The sequence below is a fragment of the Heterodontus francisci genome, chromosome 8 (genome assembly GCF_036365525.1).
Source record: "Heterodontus francisci isolate sHetFra1 chromosome 8, sHetFra1.hap1, whole genome shotgun sequence".
NCBI lineage: Eukaryota > Metazoa > Chordata > Chondrichthyes > Heterodontiformes > Heterodontidae > Heterodontus > Heterodontus francisci.
This window is the reverse complement of record NC_090378.1, coordinates 9,079,028-9,096,962: the sequence shown is the minus strand read 5'-3', so window position 1 is coordinate 9,096,962 and position 17,935 is coordinate 9,079,028. Positions and strand designations below refer to the sequence as shown.

Below are 17,935 nucleotides of genomic sequence, written 5' to 3'. Positions count from 1 at the left end.
ATCTAACTCCTTCTTGAAAACATACAATGTTTTGGCCTCAGCTGCTTTCTGTGGTAGCAAATGCCACAAGCTCACCACTCTCTGGGTGAAGATATTTCTCCTCATCACAGTCCTGAAAGGTTTACCCCGTATCCTTAAACTATGAGCCCAGGTTCTGGACTTCCCCACCATCGGGAACATCCTTCCTGCATCTACCCTGTCAAGTCCTGTTAGAATTTTATAGGTTTCGGTGAGATCCCCCCTCACTCTTCTGAACTCCAGCGAATATAATCCTAACGACTCAAGCTCTGCTCATACGTGAGTCCCACCATTCCAGGAATCAGTCTGGTAAACCTTCGCTGCACTCCCTCTATAGCAAGAACATCCTTCCTCAGGTAAGGAGATCAAAACTGCACACAATATTCCAGGTGTGGCCTCACCAAGGCCCTGTATAATTGCAGCAAGACATCCCTGCTCCTGTACTCGAATCCTCTCGCTATGAAGGCCAGCATACCATTTGCCTTTTTCACTGCCTGTTGCACCTGCATGCTTACCTTCAGCGGTTGGTGTACGTGAACACCCAGGTCTCGCTGCATATTCCTCTCTCCCAGTTGACAGCCGTTCAGATAATAATCTGCCTTCCTATTTTTGCTATCAAAGTGGACAACCTCACATTTATCCACATTATACTGCATCTGTCATGCATTTGCCCACTCACTCAGCTTGTCCAAATCACCCTGAAGCCTCTCTGCATCCTTCTCACAACTCACCCTCCCACCCAGTTTTGAGTCATCTGCAAATTTGGAGATATTACAATTAGTTCCCTCATCCAACTCATTAATATATATTGTGAATAGCTGGAGTCCGAGTACTGATCCCTGTGATACCCCACTAGTCACAACCTGCCATTCAGAAAAATACCCATTTATTCCTACTCTTTGTTTCCTGTCCGCCAACCAATTTTCTATCCATCGCAATACACTGCCAAAGACTTCTGGGTTGATAGGAAAATTGGCCATTGTAAAAAAAAATTGCCCTTAGTGTTGGTAGGTGGTAGGAGAATTGAGGGAAGGTGGGGATGTGAGAGGGAAAAATGGGATTAATGGAGGACTGGTATAAATGGGTGGTTGATGGTCAATGCGAATTCGGTGGGCCGAAGGGCCTGTATCTCTCTGTGACTCTATGACTACCCCCAATCCCATGCGCTTTAATTTTACACGTTAATCTCTTATGTGGGAATTTGTCAAAAGTCTTCTGAAAGTCCAAATAAACTACATCCACTGGCTCCCCCACATCAACTCTACTCGTTACATCCTCGAAGAATTCTAGTAGATTTGTCAAGCATGATTTCCCTTTCGTAAATCCATGCTGACTCTGCCCGATTCTACTACTGTTCTCTAAGTGCTCTGCTATAAAATCTTTGATAATGGCCTCTAGAATTTTCCCCACTACTGACATCAGGCTGACTGGTCTATAATTCCCTGCTTTCTCTCCACCTCCCTTTTTAAATAGTGGGGTTACATTAGCTACCCTCCAATCTGTAGGAACTGTTCCAGAGTCTATAGAATCTTGGAAGATGACCACCAATGCATTCACTATTTCTAGGGCCACTTCCTTAAGTACTCTGGGATGCATACCATCAGGCTCTGGGGATTTATTGGCCTTCAATCCCATCAATTTCCCCAACACCATTTCTCTACTAATACTGATTTCTTTCAGTTCCTCTCTCTCACTAAGTCCTGTGTTCCCCAACATTTCTGGTATGATATTTGTGTCCTCCTTTGTGAAGACAGAACCAAAGTACGCATTTAGTTGGTCAGCCATTTCTTTATTCCACATAATAAACTCCCCTGTTTCTGACTGTACAGGACCTACATTTGTCTTCACCAATATTTTTCTCTTCACATACCTCGAGAAACTTTTACAGTCAGTTTTTATGTTGCCCGCAAGCTTACTCTTGTATTCTATTTTCCCATTCTTAATCAATCCCTTGGTCCTCCTTTGCTGAATTCTAAACTACTCCCAATCCTCAGGTCTGTTGTTTTTCCTGACAAATTTATATGCCTCTTCCTTGGATCTAATGCTATCTCTAATTTCCCTTGTAAGCCATGGTTTGGCTACCTTTCCTGATTTACTTTTGCGTCAGAGAGGGATTAACAATTGTTGCAATTCATCCATGCGTTCTTTAAATGTTTGTCATTGCCTATCCACTGTCATCCCTTTAAGTAACGTTTCCCAATCCGTCATGGCCAACTCGCGCCTCATACCTTCGTAGTTTCCTTTACTAAGATTCAGGACGCTTGTCTCAGTATCAACTACGTCACTCTCCATCTTGATGAAGAATTCTATCATATTATGTTCGCTCGTCCCCAAGGGGTCTCGCACCACTAGAGTTTCAATTATTCCTCTCTCATTACACAATACCCAGTCTAGGATGGCCTGTTCTTTAGTTGGTTCCTCAACGTATTGTTCCAGAAAACCATCCCGTGTACACTCCAAGAATTCCTCCTCGACGGTATTGTGACTAAATTGATTTGTGCAATCTATATGCAGGTTAAAGTCACCCATATTTACAGATGTTCCTTTATCGCATGCATCTCTAATTTCCTGTTGAATGCCATTCCCAACATCACCACTACAGTTTGGGGGTCTATATACAAATCCCACTCATGCTTTTTGCCCCTTAGTGTTTCTCAGCTCGACCCATACAGATTCCACATCGTCAGAGCTAATATCTTTCCTCACTATTGTGTTAATTTCCTCTTTAACCAGCAATGCAAGTCCACCACCTTTTGCTTTTTGTCTGTACTTCCTGAATACTGAATATCCCTGGATGTTCATTTCACGTCCCTGGTCACCTTGCAGCCATGTCTCCGTAATCCAGACTATATCATACCCGTTTCCATCTATTTGCACAATTAATTCATCCACTTTATTGCGAATGCTCCATGTGTTAAGGTACAAAGCCTTAAGGCTTGTCTTTTTAACATTACTTGTCCCCTTCCCACTATTTTTCACTGTGGCCCTGTTTGATTCTGGCCCTTGATTTCTCTGCCTATCACTTTTCTTATTCCTCTTATTGTCTTTTATTCTTGTCTTTGATTCCCCCCTCCTCTGACTCCTTGCAAAGGTTCCCATCTCCCTGCCATTTTAGTTTAAACCCTCCCCAACCACTCTCGCAAATACTCCCCCTGGGACATCAGTCCCAGTCCTGCCCAGGTGTAACCCGTCCAGTTTGTACTGGTCCCACCTCCCCCAGAACTGGTCCCAATGCCCCAGGAATCTGAAACTCTCCCCCTCGCACCATCTCTTCAGCCACATATTCATCCGATATATCCTGCTATTTCTACTCTGACTAGTACGTGGCACTGGTAGTAATCCTGAGATCGCTACCTTTGAGGTCCTACTTTTCAACTTACTTCCTAGCTCCCTATATTCTGCTTTTAGGATCTCATCCTTTTTTTTTACCTATGTCGTTTGTCCCAATGTATACCACGACATATCCTGGTATTCTGCAGAGGTTGCTGGGATATGCCACCAACCCAGGTCATACAGGGTCCAGACACCCAGAAGAAACCGAAGTCAGCTCAGAGAGATGTATGACAACACTACATGTGACAACCCTGAGATAATGCAGATGTATTCAAAAACAAAATTTGGAGATGAAAGCACGGAGACAACAAGCACTGAAGAGAACAATACGAACCAGAGTTCTGGGTCACCAGAATCTCAAGTGAATCATCAAGACAAGCTCACCTCTGGGAAGAGACTCAGAAAAAGCAGATCTGGATGAATCAGCAAACTGCGTCTATGTTTTAGAGAGGGTTAAATTTGCTTATCTGTAAATAACATCTTGTTCAATCATGTCTAGTTAGTCTGGACCACAACATCATTATTTATTGTCCATATGCTTTTATCTCTGGAGCAAAGTGGGATGTTGTGGGACGACCTTAAGAAGGGACTACCTTAAGGAATGCAAGTGAAGAGCATCACAGGAAGTGATGTCACATCACACATGACTAGGGGGTTGTGGGTGGAGCCCGACATTATAAGATGTGTTAATACGTGCTCATTGAGTTACTCTTTCCATATATATGTTCCAGATCAGTTATAATAAAACCCATGTTTATTTTGTATATACTTGTAATCCTGTGAGTCTTAACAACAGATCACACACCAAGGGACAAGTAATATTACATGAGCTGCTTTTAAAGAGATAGTTCAGGAATGGTGAAAGTACATTCCCATGAGGCGGAAAGATAGGGCAAACAGATTCAGAGCTCCCTGGATGTCAAAAGAGATAGAGAGTAAGGTGAAGCAGTCACACCGTTCTTCACAACTCTGCAGTTCTTCAGGTAGATTTTCAGCCTTTTTTTCAAGGATTTAGCTGCGGTTCTTCTTCCGACAGTAGTTTACCCTCAATCTGAACTCCACGAGTGCAGTGGTCACCACAAGGTGACCACTTCCAGACCCTTCTGGCTCATGGAATAGGAGGATCAGTGTCAGCATGGATAAAAAATTGGCTTAAGGACAGAAAACAGCGAGCATAGTAAATGGTTATTTTTCAGACTGGAGGATGGTGGACAATGGTGTTCCCCAAGGGTCAGTACTGGGACCACTTCATTTTTTGCTATATGTAAATGCATTGGATCTTAGAATACAGAGTAGAATCTCAAAATTTGTCGATGACACAAAACTTGGAGGTGTGGCAAGCAGTGTAGATGATATGAAGCACCTGCAACAAGACGTAGGTTAGCAGAATACACAGAGAGGTGATAGATGGAATTCAGTAATGTCATGGAGGTGTTTTCTTTTCTGTTGTTTAAACTAAGGGGGCAGTCTGTGTGCCTTTAAGACACTGTAAAGCTTTGACCGATAGACTGCTATTTCAAAATCCAAATAGAACTGTTGTTATACTCATTGTTGAAAGATCTGTGTGATGCCTACTGCAGCTGAAGTGCCTTGAACGCCTATCCATTCCAACCTGTTCATTAATTCGCATGGAGACTTTGAGCGGCATCTGACTATTCGACTCTGGGACACCTCATTGATCCGGGAAAGTAACCAACCAGGACTTACAACCCAGTTGTTTTATTATTTCTGAGAAACAGTTCTCATTTAAAAACATCATTTTAGATGCATTAACTGTTGGTTTTTGAATATATGTGTGTGTGCATGAGGGTTAGAAGGAAAAAGAAGTTATAAAGGCTTTTTAGACATAGATTTATCTCAATATTGTTAAGATTTAATTTATTAATAAATAGCTAATTTGTTGTTGTTTAAAGATCCCTGGTTTTGTGTGTTTTATTCTAGGGGTTAATAAAGTGTTTAGTTTGGCTAATTTCTGATCGGTGGGAAACTTTAATAATGTGCTGTGACCTGTGGAGTTAGGGGACTGAATTGACCGTGCATTACTCCCGCCTCAGTCATAACAATACTGACAAGTGTTAGGTGATGCATTTTGGCAGAAGGAGTAGGGAGAGGAAATGTGTACTTAATGGGACAGTTCTAAAGACAGTGCAGGAACAGAGGAGCCTGGGAATGCATGTTCATAGATCTTTGAAGCTGGCAGGACATATTGAGAGAGTGGTTAGTAAAGCATATGGTATCTTAGACTTCATAAATAGAGGCATTGAGTACAAAAGCAGGGAGGTTATTTTGAACTTTTATAAAACTCTGGTTAGGCTCCAACTGGAGAATTGCGTCCATTTCTGGTCACCATTCTTCAGGAAGGATGTGAGGGTCCTTGAGAGGGTGCAGAGGAGATTTACCAGAATGATTCCAGGGATGTAGGATTTTAGTTACAGGATTAGGTTGGAAAAACTGTGATTGTCATCCTTAGATCAAAGGAAATTGAGGAGAGATTTAATGGAAGTGTACAAGATTAGACAAGGAGAAACCGTTCCCATTAATTAATGGTACAAGGACTAGGGGACACAGATTGAAGGATTTAGGCAAGAGATACAAGGGGAATATGAGGAAGAACATTTTTACGCAGTGGGTGGTAATGAACTGTAACTCGCTGTCCACAAGGCTGGTGGAAGCGGAGACAATAAATGACTTCAAAAGGAACTTAAATGGGCACTCGAAAGAAATAAACTTGCAGGGCTATGGGTATCGACTAGGGGAGTGGGACTGACTGGATAGTTCCATGGAAAGCCAGCATGGACTCAATGGGCTGAATGGCCTCCTTCTGTCCCGTAAATGATTCTCTGATTCTATTACCTCCTCTACTCTGTTTATGACATTCTTGATGGTGTGAATATACCAGTCTTCCTTTTATCTGAGTCCTTCAGTGACAACCTGTGCACTGTGTGACCGGGTCTGGTTAGTTTGTACTTTCAGTAACAGAAACAGCTCCTGGATTGAGTCTTCACTTTCTTCTGCTTGCCTGAAAAAATGTGACATCTCCACTCATTCCTGGGAATCTCTTGCCCGAGACTGCCCAAAATGGAGAAGAAACATCCGTGAAGGTGCCAACCAATTCAAACGTCGACTTGCTCAGGCAGCGACCAAGTGCAAACAGCGGAAGGATTATTTGGAAAATCGAGCATCCCATTCACTCACCTCACCAAACACCACCTGCCCCACCTTTGGCAGTGTGTCCGGATCCAAAATTAGACTACTCAGTCACCTAAGGACCCACAACCCTGGAGTGGAAAAAGGTCATCCTCATTCCTGAGTGACTGCCCAAGAAGGTAAGAAGAAGACTTGACTTTGAATATTAGTACCTGGAAATGTTTTTAAAAGGGGCACTGCGAGGTCTTGTGAGGAAAACAAGCCTTTCTGGAAACCACTGACTTCCAGCTCAAGAAACAACAGAGAATTTTGGAAACCTGGAGTAGTTGTTTACTAAGAAGTGACAGGTCAACATTGATGGCGGCTAAAAGATTGACCTCCTGTTGTCGGTTTTGTTTTTGAATTGTTTTGAGTTGGGGTTGAACTGTATAAAAAGGGAGTGAACTTCCAAGGAGAGAAGAGAATTCCCAAGGATGAAGAGAATGCCACAACCCAGTTCAGCTTTCCAGCACCTCTCTAAAAGACCCTGAGAAGTCCATTGTGTCAACTCATCTCGTCTTCTGGCTTTGAAGAAAATCCAGTTCATTTAATTCTCAACGCCGCTTGAAAATAACTGTTCTAAAAGATCCCAGTGACCTGTCCATATGTATTCGGAGGCCAGACTGTGTGCTAGTTTTGGAACACAACTTATCTCATTTGCTGTTTCTTCAAGAATGAGTAAGTATTCAGCCCAAGTTTGTAATAGAGCTCCAAAAACAAAAATCTTTTTATTATTCCGGTTAACCAGTGTAGGTGTGTGTGAGTGTGAGGGGCTAAGGTAAAAAGGGAACTTTTATATTTTGATCTGTGTGTTTATGCTTTCTTTTATTACTGGTTTGGACATATTTTATAATAAACTGATAATTTGTTGATAATTAAAGAAACCTGGTTGGTCTTTTATTCTGGGATAAAAATGGAGTCTCCAATTGACCGTATTGGTAATTGGGAAAAAAATTTAAATATATGTTGTGACCTGTGGAGAAGGGGAAGTAGAAGAAACACTGCACTTCTCTCACCTCGTTCGTAACACTACCCCTACATCACTGTCATCAATGGCTACTTTGAATGTTTTGTTCAAGTCTGGAGCTGCAAGAACTGGTTCTTTTATTAAAATATCCTTTAACTTCACAGATGCTGTTTGGCATGACTCTAATCTTCAAACTTCACATTCTTCTTGAACAGATTAGTTAATAGGCTGACTACTCTGCTGAAATTAGGGACAAATTTACTGTAGAATCCACACATACCCAGAAACTGTAACACTTCTTCCTTTGTCTTGGGTACAGGAAAATTTATTATCGCCTGAACCTTGGCCTCTTGTGGAAACACTTGACTTTGACTCACAATATGTCCTACATAAAACCTTGGCCTTAACAAACTTGCACTTTGCCGGGTTTATGACAAAGTTGGCTTTGGCCAGCCTGTCAAACAGAGCCCTTAAACATCGGACATGATCACTTTATCAAAAGGTCATCGATGTACACAACACAATTACTCAACTCAGCAATCACTTGATTGGTCAATCTTTGAAATATGGCCGATGTATTTTTCATACCAGATTTCATGACTTTACACTGGAAGAGACCATCTGGTGTCACAAAAGCAGATATTTCTTTTGCTTGGTCAGACAAGAGGACTTGCCGGGATCCCGTAAGCAAATCAATGCTGTTAACAAAGGTCGGGTTTCCCACCCTATCGATGCAATCCTCAAACCTTACAATCAGATAGCAGTCCATCTTAGTTACAGAGAAACATAGAAAATAGGAGCAGGAGTAGGCCATTCGGCCTTTTGGGCCTGCTCCACCATTCAAAAAAGATCATGGCTGATCGTTTAATTCAGTACCCTGTTCCCACTTTCTCCCCATATCCCTTGATCCCTTTGGCATGAAGAAATATATCTATCTCCTTCTTGAATATATTTAATGACTTGGCCTCCATTGCCTTCTGCGGTCAAGAATTTCACAGGTTCACCACCCTCTGAGTGAAGAAATTTCTCCTCATTTCGGTTCTCCATGGCATACTCCGTATCCTGAGACTGTGACCCCTGGTTCTGGACTCCCCAGTCATCAGGAACATCCTCTCTGCATCTAGCTTGTCTAGCCCTGTTAGAACTTTATAGGTTTCTATGAGATCCCCCTCATTATTCTAAACTCTGGAAACCATCTGGTTTTGGTACTAAAACACCAGGAGAACTTTAACTACTTTGACTCCAAACATGGACGAAAGAGCTGAACTCCAGAGCTGAGGTGAAAGTGATTGCACTTGACATCAAGGCAGCATTTGACCGAGTGTGCATCAAGGAGCCCTAGCAAAACGGGAGTCAATGGGAATGAGGGGGAAAACTTTCCGCTGGTTGAAGTCATACCTAGCACAAAAGAAGATGGTGGTGTTTGTTGGAGGTCAATCATCTCTGTCCCAGGACACCAGTGTAGGGGTTCGTCAGGGTAGTGTCCGAGGCCCAACCATCTTCAGCTGCTGCATCAATGACCTTCCCTCCAGTCAGAAGTGAGGATGTTCGCTGATAATTGCACAATGTTCAGCACCATTTGCAACTCCTCAGATAATGAAGCCATACTGACCACAACCGCCGAACATCTCAGGAAAAATTTAAAGATAAAAAGGCCAGATTGTTTTGATGGAGCTTACTCCTTCAGCCGTTAAACATAAAAATTGTTCATAAAGCAGGAAAAAGGTCTTATTGCCGATGTGCTATCCCGAATTTAAAATCACTATATTGCCAGAAATCTGTAAAGAAATCATGACTGGAAGCCTGAAGAGTGCAAGGGATGAATGTGTCCAGATGTGTGTTATCTTATGTCTAACTTGCTTCCTTTCTTTCTGAAAACAAGAAACAAAAAATAAAATACCAAGGAATTTCATTTTTTCCTTTTGCAGGGAGGTGTTATGCTCACAAAAGAAGCAAGGATGAAAAATGAAGTGAATTGGAGCAATTAAGGACTATAAAAAATGAACTGGTGAGTTAAACTCCAAAATATGGACACATTGCTACAGACAAGATGGAGTCGGTGTCAGGTGACACCACTCCTGTACTGGAAAGTATATTTGGAAGACCAAAACCCATCATCATGTCTGGTCCAGCCACGGGGAAATATTAAAATGGACAACAGGCAATTCAATGCGGCTCCTATCTTCAAAAATTGAATTATCATAGACCCTGGCTGACAGAGAGACTGTGGATTCAAAAGCCAAAATAATAAGGTTAAGTAGCTCCATCATAGCAGAATGGATCCCATCCAGAAGACATCAGATAGCATGATTTCCAAATCCTGGACCATTGTATGGTGACAGCAGGGGAGAGGGGCCATGTTATCACCTAACATAGACTCAAGTGTGATGAGTTTTTACCTTAACCTGTAGAGAGAGGCAGAGATCAACCAGAGACGACAGAAGGCCATATTTTCCAGCCAGATAAGCTGTGAGGGTGACCAGCTCAGCAAAGGAGCCCCACCTCCAAAAATCCTCTTTAAAACCTCTTTGAACAACCGAGGCAAAGAGAAATTGCAAAAGTGACTTTGAATCCCCAACCTGCAGAAGCAAGCGAGAAGCCTGCAACACCTCAACAAGTTCAAGACTACAAACATCCAGGCCTTCACATTTGAAAAGACTTTCCTTCGAAGATAATTCAATAAGTTTCTGCAAACCATAAAATTCTTGCATGGCTTGAGACTTTAATTACATCTTACCCTCTTCTTTCTATCCATCTATCCCTGTGTGTATGTGTGTGAATGTGTGCATGGGTGAAGATTTCAAACAATTCTCTTATTGTGTAAAAATACATCGTTATCTTTTCTTTTAAAAAACCTACGAGAAAATCTGTTCTTGGTCTGTTGATTTGACTCTTAAAACTCTCAGGGGTTGAAACACTAGTTTAACAAAAGCACTATCTACGGCCAAAAATGGAAGCCAGCCACCCCATTTCCCACCTGTCTGTAACACATTTGATAATGTGCCACATAACAGGCTTCTCAGAAAAGTTAGAGCCCATGGAATAAACAGGACAGTAGCAGCATAGATATGAAATTGGCTGAATGAGAGGAAACAAAGAGGAATTGTGAAGGGTTGTTTTTGGACTGGAGGAAAGTATATAGTGGGGTTCCCTAGGGGACAGTGTAGAATCCCTGCTTTTCTTGATATATATTAATGACCTAGACTTGGGTATGTGGGACACAATTTCAAAATTGGCATATTGGCATTTTGAACTGTAAGGAAGATAATGATAAACTTTGAAGGGGTTAAGTAGAAACAAGCTAAGCCTTAGGAAAGCCTCTCAGCAGAATATAACAGTCAGATTGAGAAAAGAAACAAACATGCTGCTCGGGTAAAGGATTAGGGAGTGAAGGTTGGAGCCGAGACCTTGAGGCCACTGTTTCCGTGAAATGTTGGTGAAATGGGAAACAAAGGGATAATAATCTCAGCTTGGAGCCATTTGGTATGTGTACTGATAAGGCTGAGGATGTGTGTTCATTGGAATGTGTAATCAATCACAATTGTTTTGTGATCAATCATATCGATCATCTGTTGTTTGAACACATTGTATGATAAGAACGGTATATAAGTTTGTCCTCCAGAATGTAAAGTTTGAGCATTACCTCGGAATATCCAAGGTGGTGTTTCTCCCTGCGTACACTTGAATAAATCAATTGAACCTGTACCCGAGTCTCCTCATGTCGGGGTTGATTTGTCGCACAACAACTTCAAGAGGACACAGACAGGTTGGTGGAATGGGAAGATAAGTCGCAGATGAAATTTAATACAGAGAAGTGTGAAGTGATTCATTTTGGTAGGAAGAATGAGGAGAGGCCATAAAAAAGGGCACAATTCTAAAGTGGGTGCAGGAGCAGAGGCACCTGGAGGTATCCATGCACAAATCATTGAAGGTGGCAGGGCAGGCTGAGAAAGCATTAATAAAGTGTATGGGATCCTGGGCTTTACAAATAGAGGCATGGAGTATACGAACAAAGAAGCTGGGATAAACCTGTACAAAACACTGGCTCAGCCTCAACTGGAATATTGCATCCAGCCCTGGGCACTGCATTTTAGGAAGGTTGTGGAGGCTTCAGAGAGGGTGGAGAAATGATTCACAAAAATGGTTCCAGGAATGAGGAACATCGTTACATGGATATGTTGGAGAAGCTGGGACTGTTCTCCTTGGGGAAGATTAAGAGGAGTTTTGATTGAGCTGATCAAAACCATGAAGGTTCTGGTCAGAGTAGCTGGAAAGAAACTATTCCCATTGGCAGAAGGATTGAGAACCAAAGGACACTAATTTAAGGGAATTGGCAAAAGAAGCAACAGTGACATCAGGAAAATCTTTTTCACACAACGATTTGTTAGGATCTGGAATGCACTGCCTGAGTGTGTGGTGGGGACAGATTCAATAGAGGAGCTCAAAAGAAAATTGGATGATTATCTGAAGAGAAAGAATTTGCAGATCTATCGGGAAAAGGCGGAGGAAGGGGACTAGGTGAGTTACTCCAGCAGAGAGCTAGCACAAATAGGACAGGATGAATGGCCTCCTTCTGTGCGGTAACCATTCTGTCATTCTATGAAGGTAGGAGGCGGGTGTTGATGTAAGATTTTTAATATATTATAAATGGAATATAGAATCATTAGCAGAATAATTAATGGTTGTATCGGAGCTGTCCAGGTATTTCCGCACTGTATCGTCAAGAACAGCAATTTCATAGAATGACAAAATATACAGCACAAAAACAGGCCATTCGGCCCAATCAGTCCATTCCAGCGATTATGCTCGAGCCTCAAATCTGTACACTGCATGTTCCATTACGTGGTTCTCAATAATATAGCTTGCATTAGAAGACAGAAGGACACGTCACTTTTCTGTGATAAAATTAGTTACCTTTCATGACAACTCGAGCTTTGTTTGCATGAGCATGACACACAAGATCAGTGTCAAGATATTCCATGGTTACAGTCGTGACCTTGGACCAGTCATATTGTTTCCAATCCGCTCCTTCTTTATCAAACATCATGACCTGATACAAAAATAAAGCTGTCAGCTGCAGTAATGAAGGATATAAAACTGACATTAAAAATATAGATTTTCCTGATCAATATAATTGTCCCCAGGGTACAGGATAAGGAAGGGATAATGAACACATCTAGTCTGCAGGTTATATTGATGGAGCTCCTGTTCCTGCCACACTGCCCACTTAGTAACATTACTCTGAAATAAATACTAACCTCATCAACTACACAGCAGTTACAGAGACATTTAACACAAACATTTGTTCAAAGATCTGCTAAATTGTATTCAGTTTAATCATGACCAGGGTCCCAGTTTTACAATGACCGAGGACAAATCACAATTTTATTCCATGTGATTCCAGGATTTGTAACTGGTGTTTTGGGGATCAATATTGTGTGAAATCTGCAAACCTGAACCATGGTATGAGGCTGTAAGAGTTAGATCACACATCATTTAAGACTCTGCACATTGGAGAAACATTAAAAAACACATTTTATAGATGCTGCACTTGTTAAAATATCTTTGCACTGCCCAACACTACGGCTGGTCCTATTTTACACAGCTGTAACTATACCAAGATTAACACTTGAACATATGTATTATATAAAACAGGATTCTCTTTGCATTTCAACAATAATCTGAGCTGCCCCTTGCGCCGCTGCACTTTCTTCACCTGTCTCCGACCCCGACTCACAGCTTCAGCCTGTTCCTGATACTTGGACTGTGTTAACGACTCCTCTCCAACCTGCATCTCCCTCAGAGCCCAGGCTGGAGCCTGACTGGTGAATTCTCTTTCCCACCTCTACCCAGCCCAGCCCGAGCCCCCCAGTCCAGTCTAGTCCAGCCCGAGCCCCCCCAGTCCAGTCCAGCCCAGCCCAAGCCCCCCAGTCCAGTCCAGTCCAGCCCGAGTCACCCCAGCACGAGCCCCCCAGTCCAGCCCAGTTCAGCCCAGCCCCGGGGGGTGGAGTCCCGGCCCCTGGTGTAAAAAGAACATCCGAAAGAGGACAGTCTCTGACCTTCCACATCAATGCGGGTGAGAGGAGCTGAACCATATGAGGAAAGGCAGGAGCTCACATCCCAATGCTCCATTCCAAGTGTTACTGATCAACACACTTCAAAAGACAACTTCAAGTAAACTAACTCTTTTCCAGAGGGAATTTAATGATATGAGACACTCACCTCAACTTGGAACTGATGATCCGCGGGTAGGGATTGACACAGATCCCGTTGTAAACACGAGCAGAAGTCATCGGGAAAGACCCCGGAGTCTTCGCTGATCCTCAGTGCCATCACCGCCAGAGCCCGCACCAATGCCAAACTCCAGCGCATCCTCTCCGCCGGAGATGAAAATCCGTCAGACACAGTGAGATGGTTTATTTATATTGAGCTGCATGTGACTGATGATGAAACCTCCTGGATCGCTATCTCTATCTCACTTTGTGTGATAATAGTGAAAAGTTGACGCAAGCTTCATACTGTCAAATGCAACTTTGTAGGGAAGTTCTCTTCTCCCCCTCTCTTCCTGCCTTGTGCAACATTCATCCCTGAACCTTTCCCCTTTTCCAACTCATTCATCTGTGAACATTTCTCCCTTTATATCTCTCTTGGGCAACATTCACCCCTGAATCTGTCTCCCCACCTTGCTCCTGAACTTGTGCAATATTCATTCCTGTTCCTCTCCACCACGTTCCCCCTCTTGGTCCATTTCCATTGTCCAAAGGTTTGCCTCCATCCTCCTAGTCCTTGCTAATATTCATCTCTGAACCTCTGATATTCCACCCCACCACTGCTACCACTGCTTCCAGCATCTCTGGAGCAACACCTTGACCCTCTCTGCTCCCATTCCTCTGATCTCCGCTCGCATTCATCCCTGAAACTCTGATTCCTTGTGCCCCCCACATCGTCCATCTCTGGAGCAACACTGACCTATTGCAATCTCTCCCCATTTACTTGCTATCTTTGTCACCATTCATCCTTAAAACTCTTTCCCCCTCCACCCCCATCCTCGCTGCCTTGGGCAAAATTCATTCCTGAAACTCACAGCCCTCTTCCAACTTTCATCCTTGCATCTTCTGCCCTCTTCCATCGTGTTTTGTGTAAATTTTATCCTCAAAACTTTTTCCATCCTTCCTCAGTGTCTTGCACAACATTCATCCTAACCCTCTCTCCACTCTTCCTCTCTGACTTTGCCAACATTCAGTCGCATGGTGGTAATGTTACTGGGCTAGTAATCCAGAGGCCCAGACTCATGCTCCGGAGATACAAGTTCAAATCTGGTCTGGTGGAATTAAGTTCAATTAAATAAAGCTGGTCTCAGTTATAGCGACCATGAAACTACTGAATTGTTGTTAAAAACCCATCGAGTTCATTAATGTCCTTTTGGAAGGGAAATCTGCTGTCCTTTCCTGGTCTGGCCAACATGTGACTCCACAACCACAGCAATGTGGTTGACTCTTAACTGCCCTCTGAAATGGCCCAGCAAACTACTACAAAAAAGTTGACAAAGAATTAAACTGGATGGACTGCCCAGCATCAACCTCGGCACTGGGAATGACAAAGGAACGCCCCAGTCAGTTACTCTACAAAGTCCTCCTTACCAGCATATGAGGACTTCTGCCAAAGTTGAGAGAGCTGTTCCACAGACCAGTCAAGCAAGATTCTAGTCATACTCACTGAATCATACCTTTCAGCCAGTGTTCCAGTCTCCTCCATTACCATACTAAAAACAAAATACTGCCAATGCTGGAAATCTGAAATAAAAACAGAAAGTGCCGGAAATACTCAGCAGGTCTGGCAGCATCTGTGGAGAGAGAAACAGAGTTAACATTTCACATTGATGACCTCTCATCAGAGTTCATCGTCCTGAAGCATTAACTCTGTTTCTCTCTCCACAGATGCTTGCAGACCTGCTGAGTATTTCCAGCACTTTCCAGTTACCTCCATCACCATCTCCAGGTGTGTCCTGTCCCACCGGCAGGACAGACCCACCAGAGATGGCGTCACAGTCGTATACAGTTGGGAGGGAGTTGCCCTCAACATTGACTCCGGACACCATGGAGTCTCATGGCATCAGGTCAAACATGGGCAAGGAAATCTCCTGCTGATTACCACTTACTGCCCTCCCTCAGCTGATGAATCAGTACTCCTCCATGTTGAACATCACTTGGAGAAAGCACTGCAGGTGGCAAGGGCCCAGAATGTACACTGGTGGGGGACTTCAATGTCCATCACCAAGAGTGGCTCGGTAGCACCACTAGTGACCGAGCTGACCGAGTCCTAAAGGACATAGCTGCTGGACTGGGTATGTGGTAGGTGGTGAGGGAACCAACAAGAGAGAAATATATACTTGACCTCGTCCTCACCAATCTGCCTGCCGCAGATGCATCTGCCCATGACAGTATTGGTAGGAGTGACCACAGCACAGTCCTTGTGGAGACGAGGTCCCACCTTCACATTGAGGATACTCTCCACAGTGCTGTGTGGCACTGCCACCGTGCTAAATGGGATAGATTTCAAACATATTTAGCAACTCAAAACTGGGCATCCATGAGACGCTGTGGGCCATCAGCAGCAGCAGAACTGTAGTCAACTACAATCTGTAACCTCATGGCCAGACATATCCCCCACTCTACCATTATCAACAAGCAGGGAGACCAACCCTGGTTCAATGAACAGTGCAAGAGGGCATGCCAGGAGCCGTACCAGGCGTACCTCAAAATGAGGTGTCAACCTGGTGAGGCTGCAAAGCAGGGCTACTTGCGTGCCAAACTGTGTAAGCAGAATGCGATAGACAGAGCTAAGCGATCCCATCAACAGCAGATCAGATCAAAGCTCTGCATTCCTGTCACATCCAGCCGTGAATGGTGGTGGACAATTAAACAACTAACTGGAGGAGGTGGCTCCACAAGTATCCCCATCCTCAATTTTGCACATCCGTGCAAAAGATAAGGCTGAAGCATTTGCAACAATCTTCAGGCAGAAGTGACGACTTGATGATCCATCTCAGCCTCCTCTCGGGTGCAGAATTTCAAAGATTCACATCCCTCTGAGTAAAGAAATGTCTCCTTATCTCAGTCCTAAGTGGCTTCCCACATATTTTGAAATTTACTCCCCTGGTTTTAGACTCCCCTACCAGTGGAAACATCTTAGCTGCATCTGCCCTATCTATCCCTTGAAGTGTTTTGTCGATTTCAATGAGATTACCTCTCATTCTTCAAAACTCTAGAGAATACAGGCCCAGTTTCCCCAATCTCTCTTCATGGGACAGTCCTGCTATCCTGGGAAACATCTGGTAAACCTTTTTTGAACTCCCTCAATGGCAATAATATCCTTCCTAAGGTCAGGGGACCAAAACTGCACATAGTACTCCAGGTGTGGTCTAACCAAGGTTCTACACAATTGAAGAAAGATTTCACTACTCCTGCACTTAAATCCTCTTGCGATAAAAGGCTAATATACCATTAGAATTCTTAATTGCTTGCTGCACAAGCATGTCAGCTTTCAGTGACTTATTGACGAGGACAGCTAGGTCCCTTTGTACATCTACACTTTCTAATCTCTTACCATTTAAGAAATACTCTGCACATCTATTCCTCCTACCAAATTGGATCACCTCTATCTGTCTATCAGGTTGCTTTGCAGGATTCGAAATCCACAGACAAATACAAGTGCTGGGACTTGCTGAGGTTAAGGCTGATTAAGTTTTTTATGGTGATCTTTACTATATGTACTGAAATGCAAATTGGCTTTCTCAGTTGCTATGATGTTTCTGGAAAGGGAGGATTTATCCCTGAGTGATTTGCAAAACTTAACCAAGGCTCGAATAATAGCGTTGGCAGAAAAATTGGAGTTAGAGCCAAAACCAAGGGCTAAGAAAGCAGGTACAATTCAGGTAATAGCACAGCATTTGAAATTGGAAGAAAGAAAAGACAATCCAGATGGTAATTCAGTTGAATTAGATAGAATTCAGTTGCAGATGAAGCAGCTTGAACAGGAAAAAGAAATGAGTAAACTTGAACTTCAGAGAGAGGAAAAAGAAAGAGAATTTCATAAGCTGGAACTAGAATTGCAAAGGGAAAGAGAAGAGGCAGGTGAGAGAATGGGGGTGACAAAGGGTATTCCAATTAAAAAGGATGGAACTAAAAAAATAAGGATTCCCTTGACCCCAATGAAAATTCTGGTGAGGAAAGACCTGACTGCAAACCAGGACCCAGTGAGGAGCTATTTAAATTTGCATAAGCATTCCTGAAGTTTCAGGAATGGGACTTGGAGGCATTTTTCATTTCTGTTCAAAAGATAGCAAAACAGATGAGGTGGCCGAAAGAAAACTGGACACTGCTCATGCGAAGCAGGTTGACAGGCAGAGCTCATGAAGTTTATGCTATACTT

The 17,935-nt window shown here is 43.1% G+C and overlaps 1 protein-coding gene across 1 annotated transcript in view; it reads right to left on the bottom strand.

Annotated features, from left to right (window-relative positions):
* The window catches only part of LOC137373161 (di-N-acetylchitobiase-like), a 57,296-nt gene extending 43,420 nt beyond the window's left edge, over positions 1–13,876 (bottom strand). The window contains exons 1-3 of the mRNA XM_068038020.1: positions 13,727–13,876; positions 12,958–12,975; positions 12,419–12,578 (exon numbers count right to left, since the gene is read on the bottom strand). Coding sequence (XP_067894121.1) covers positions 12,419–12,578; positions 12,958–12,975; positions 13,727–13,876 — 328 coding nt within the window. The remainder of the gene's footprint in view (positions 1–12,418; positions 12,579–12,957; positions 12,976–13,726) is intronic.
* Positions 13,877–17,935: the final 4,059 nt, after the last annotated feature.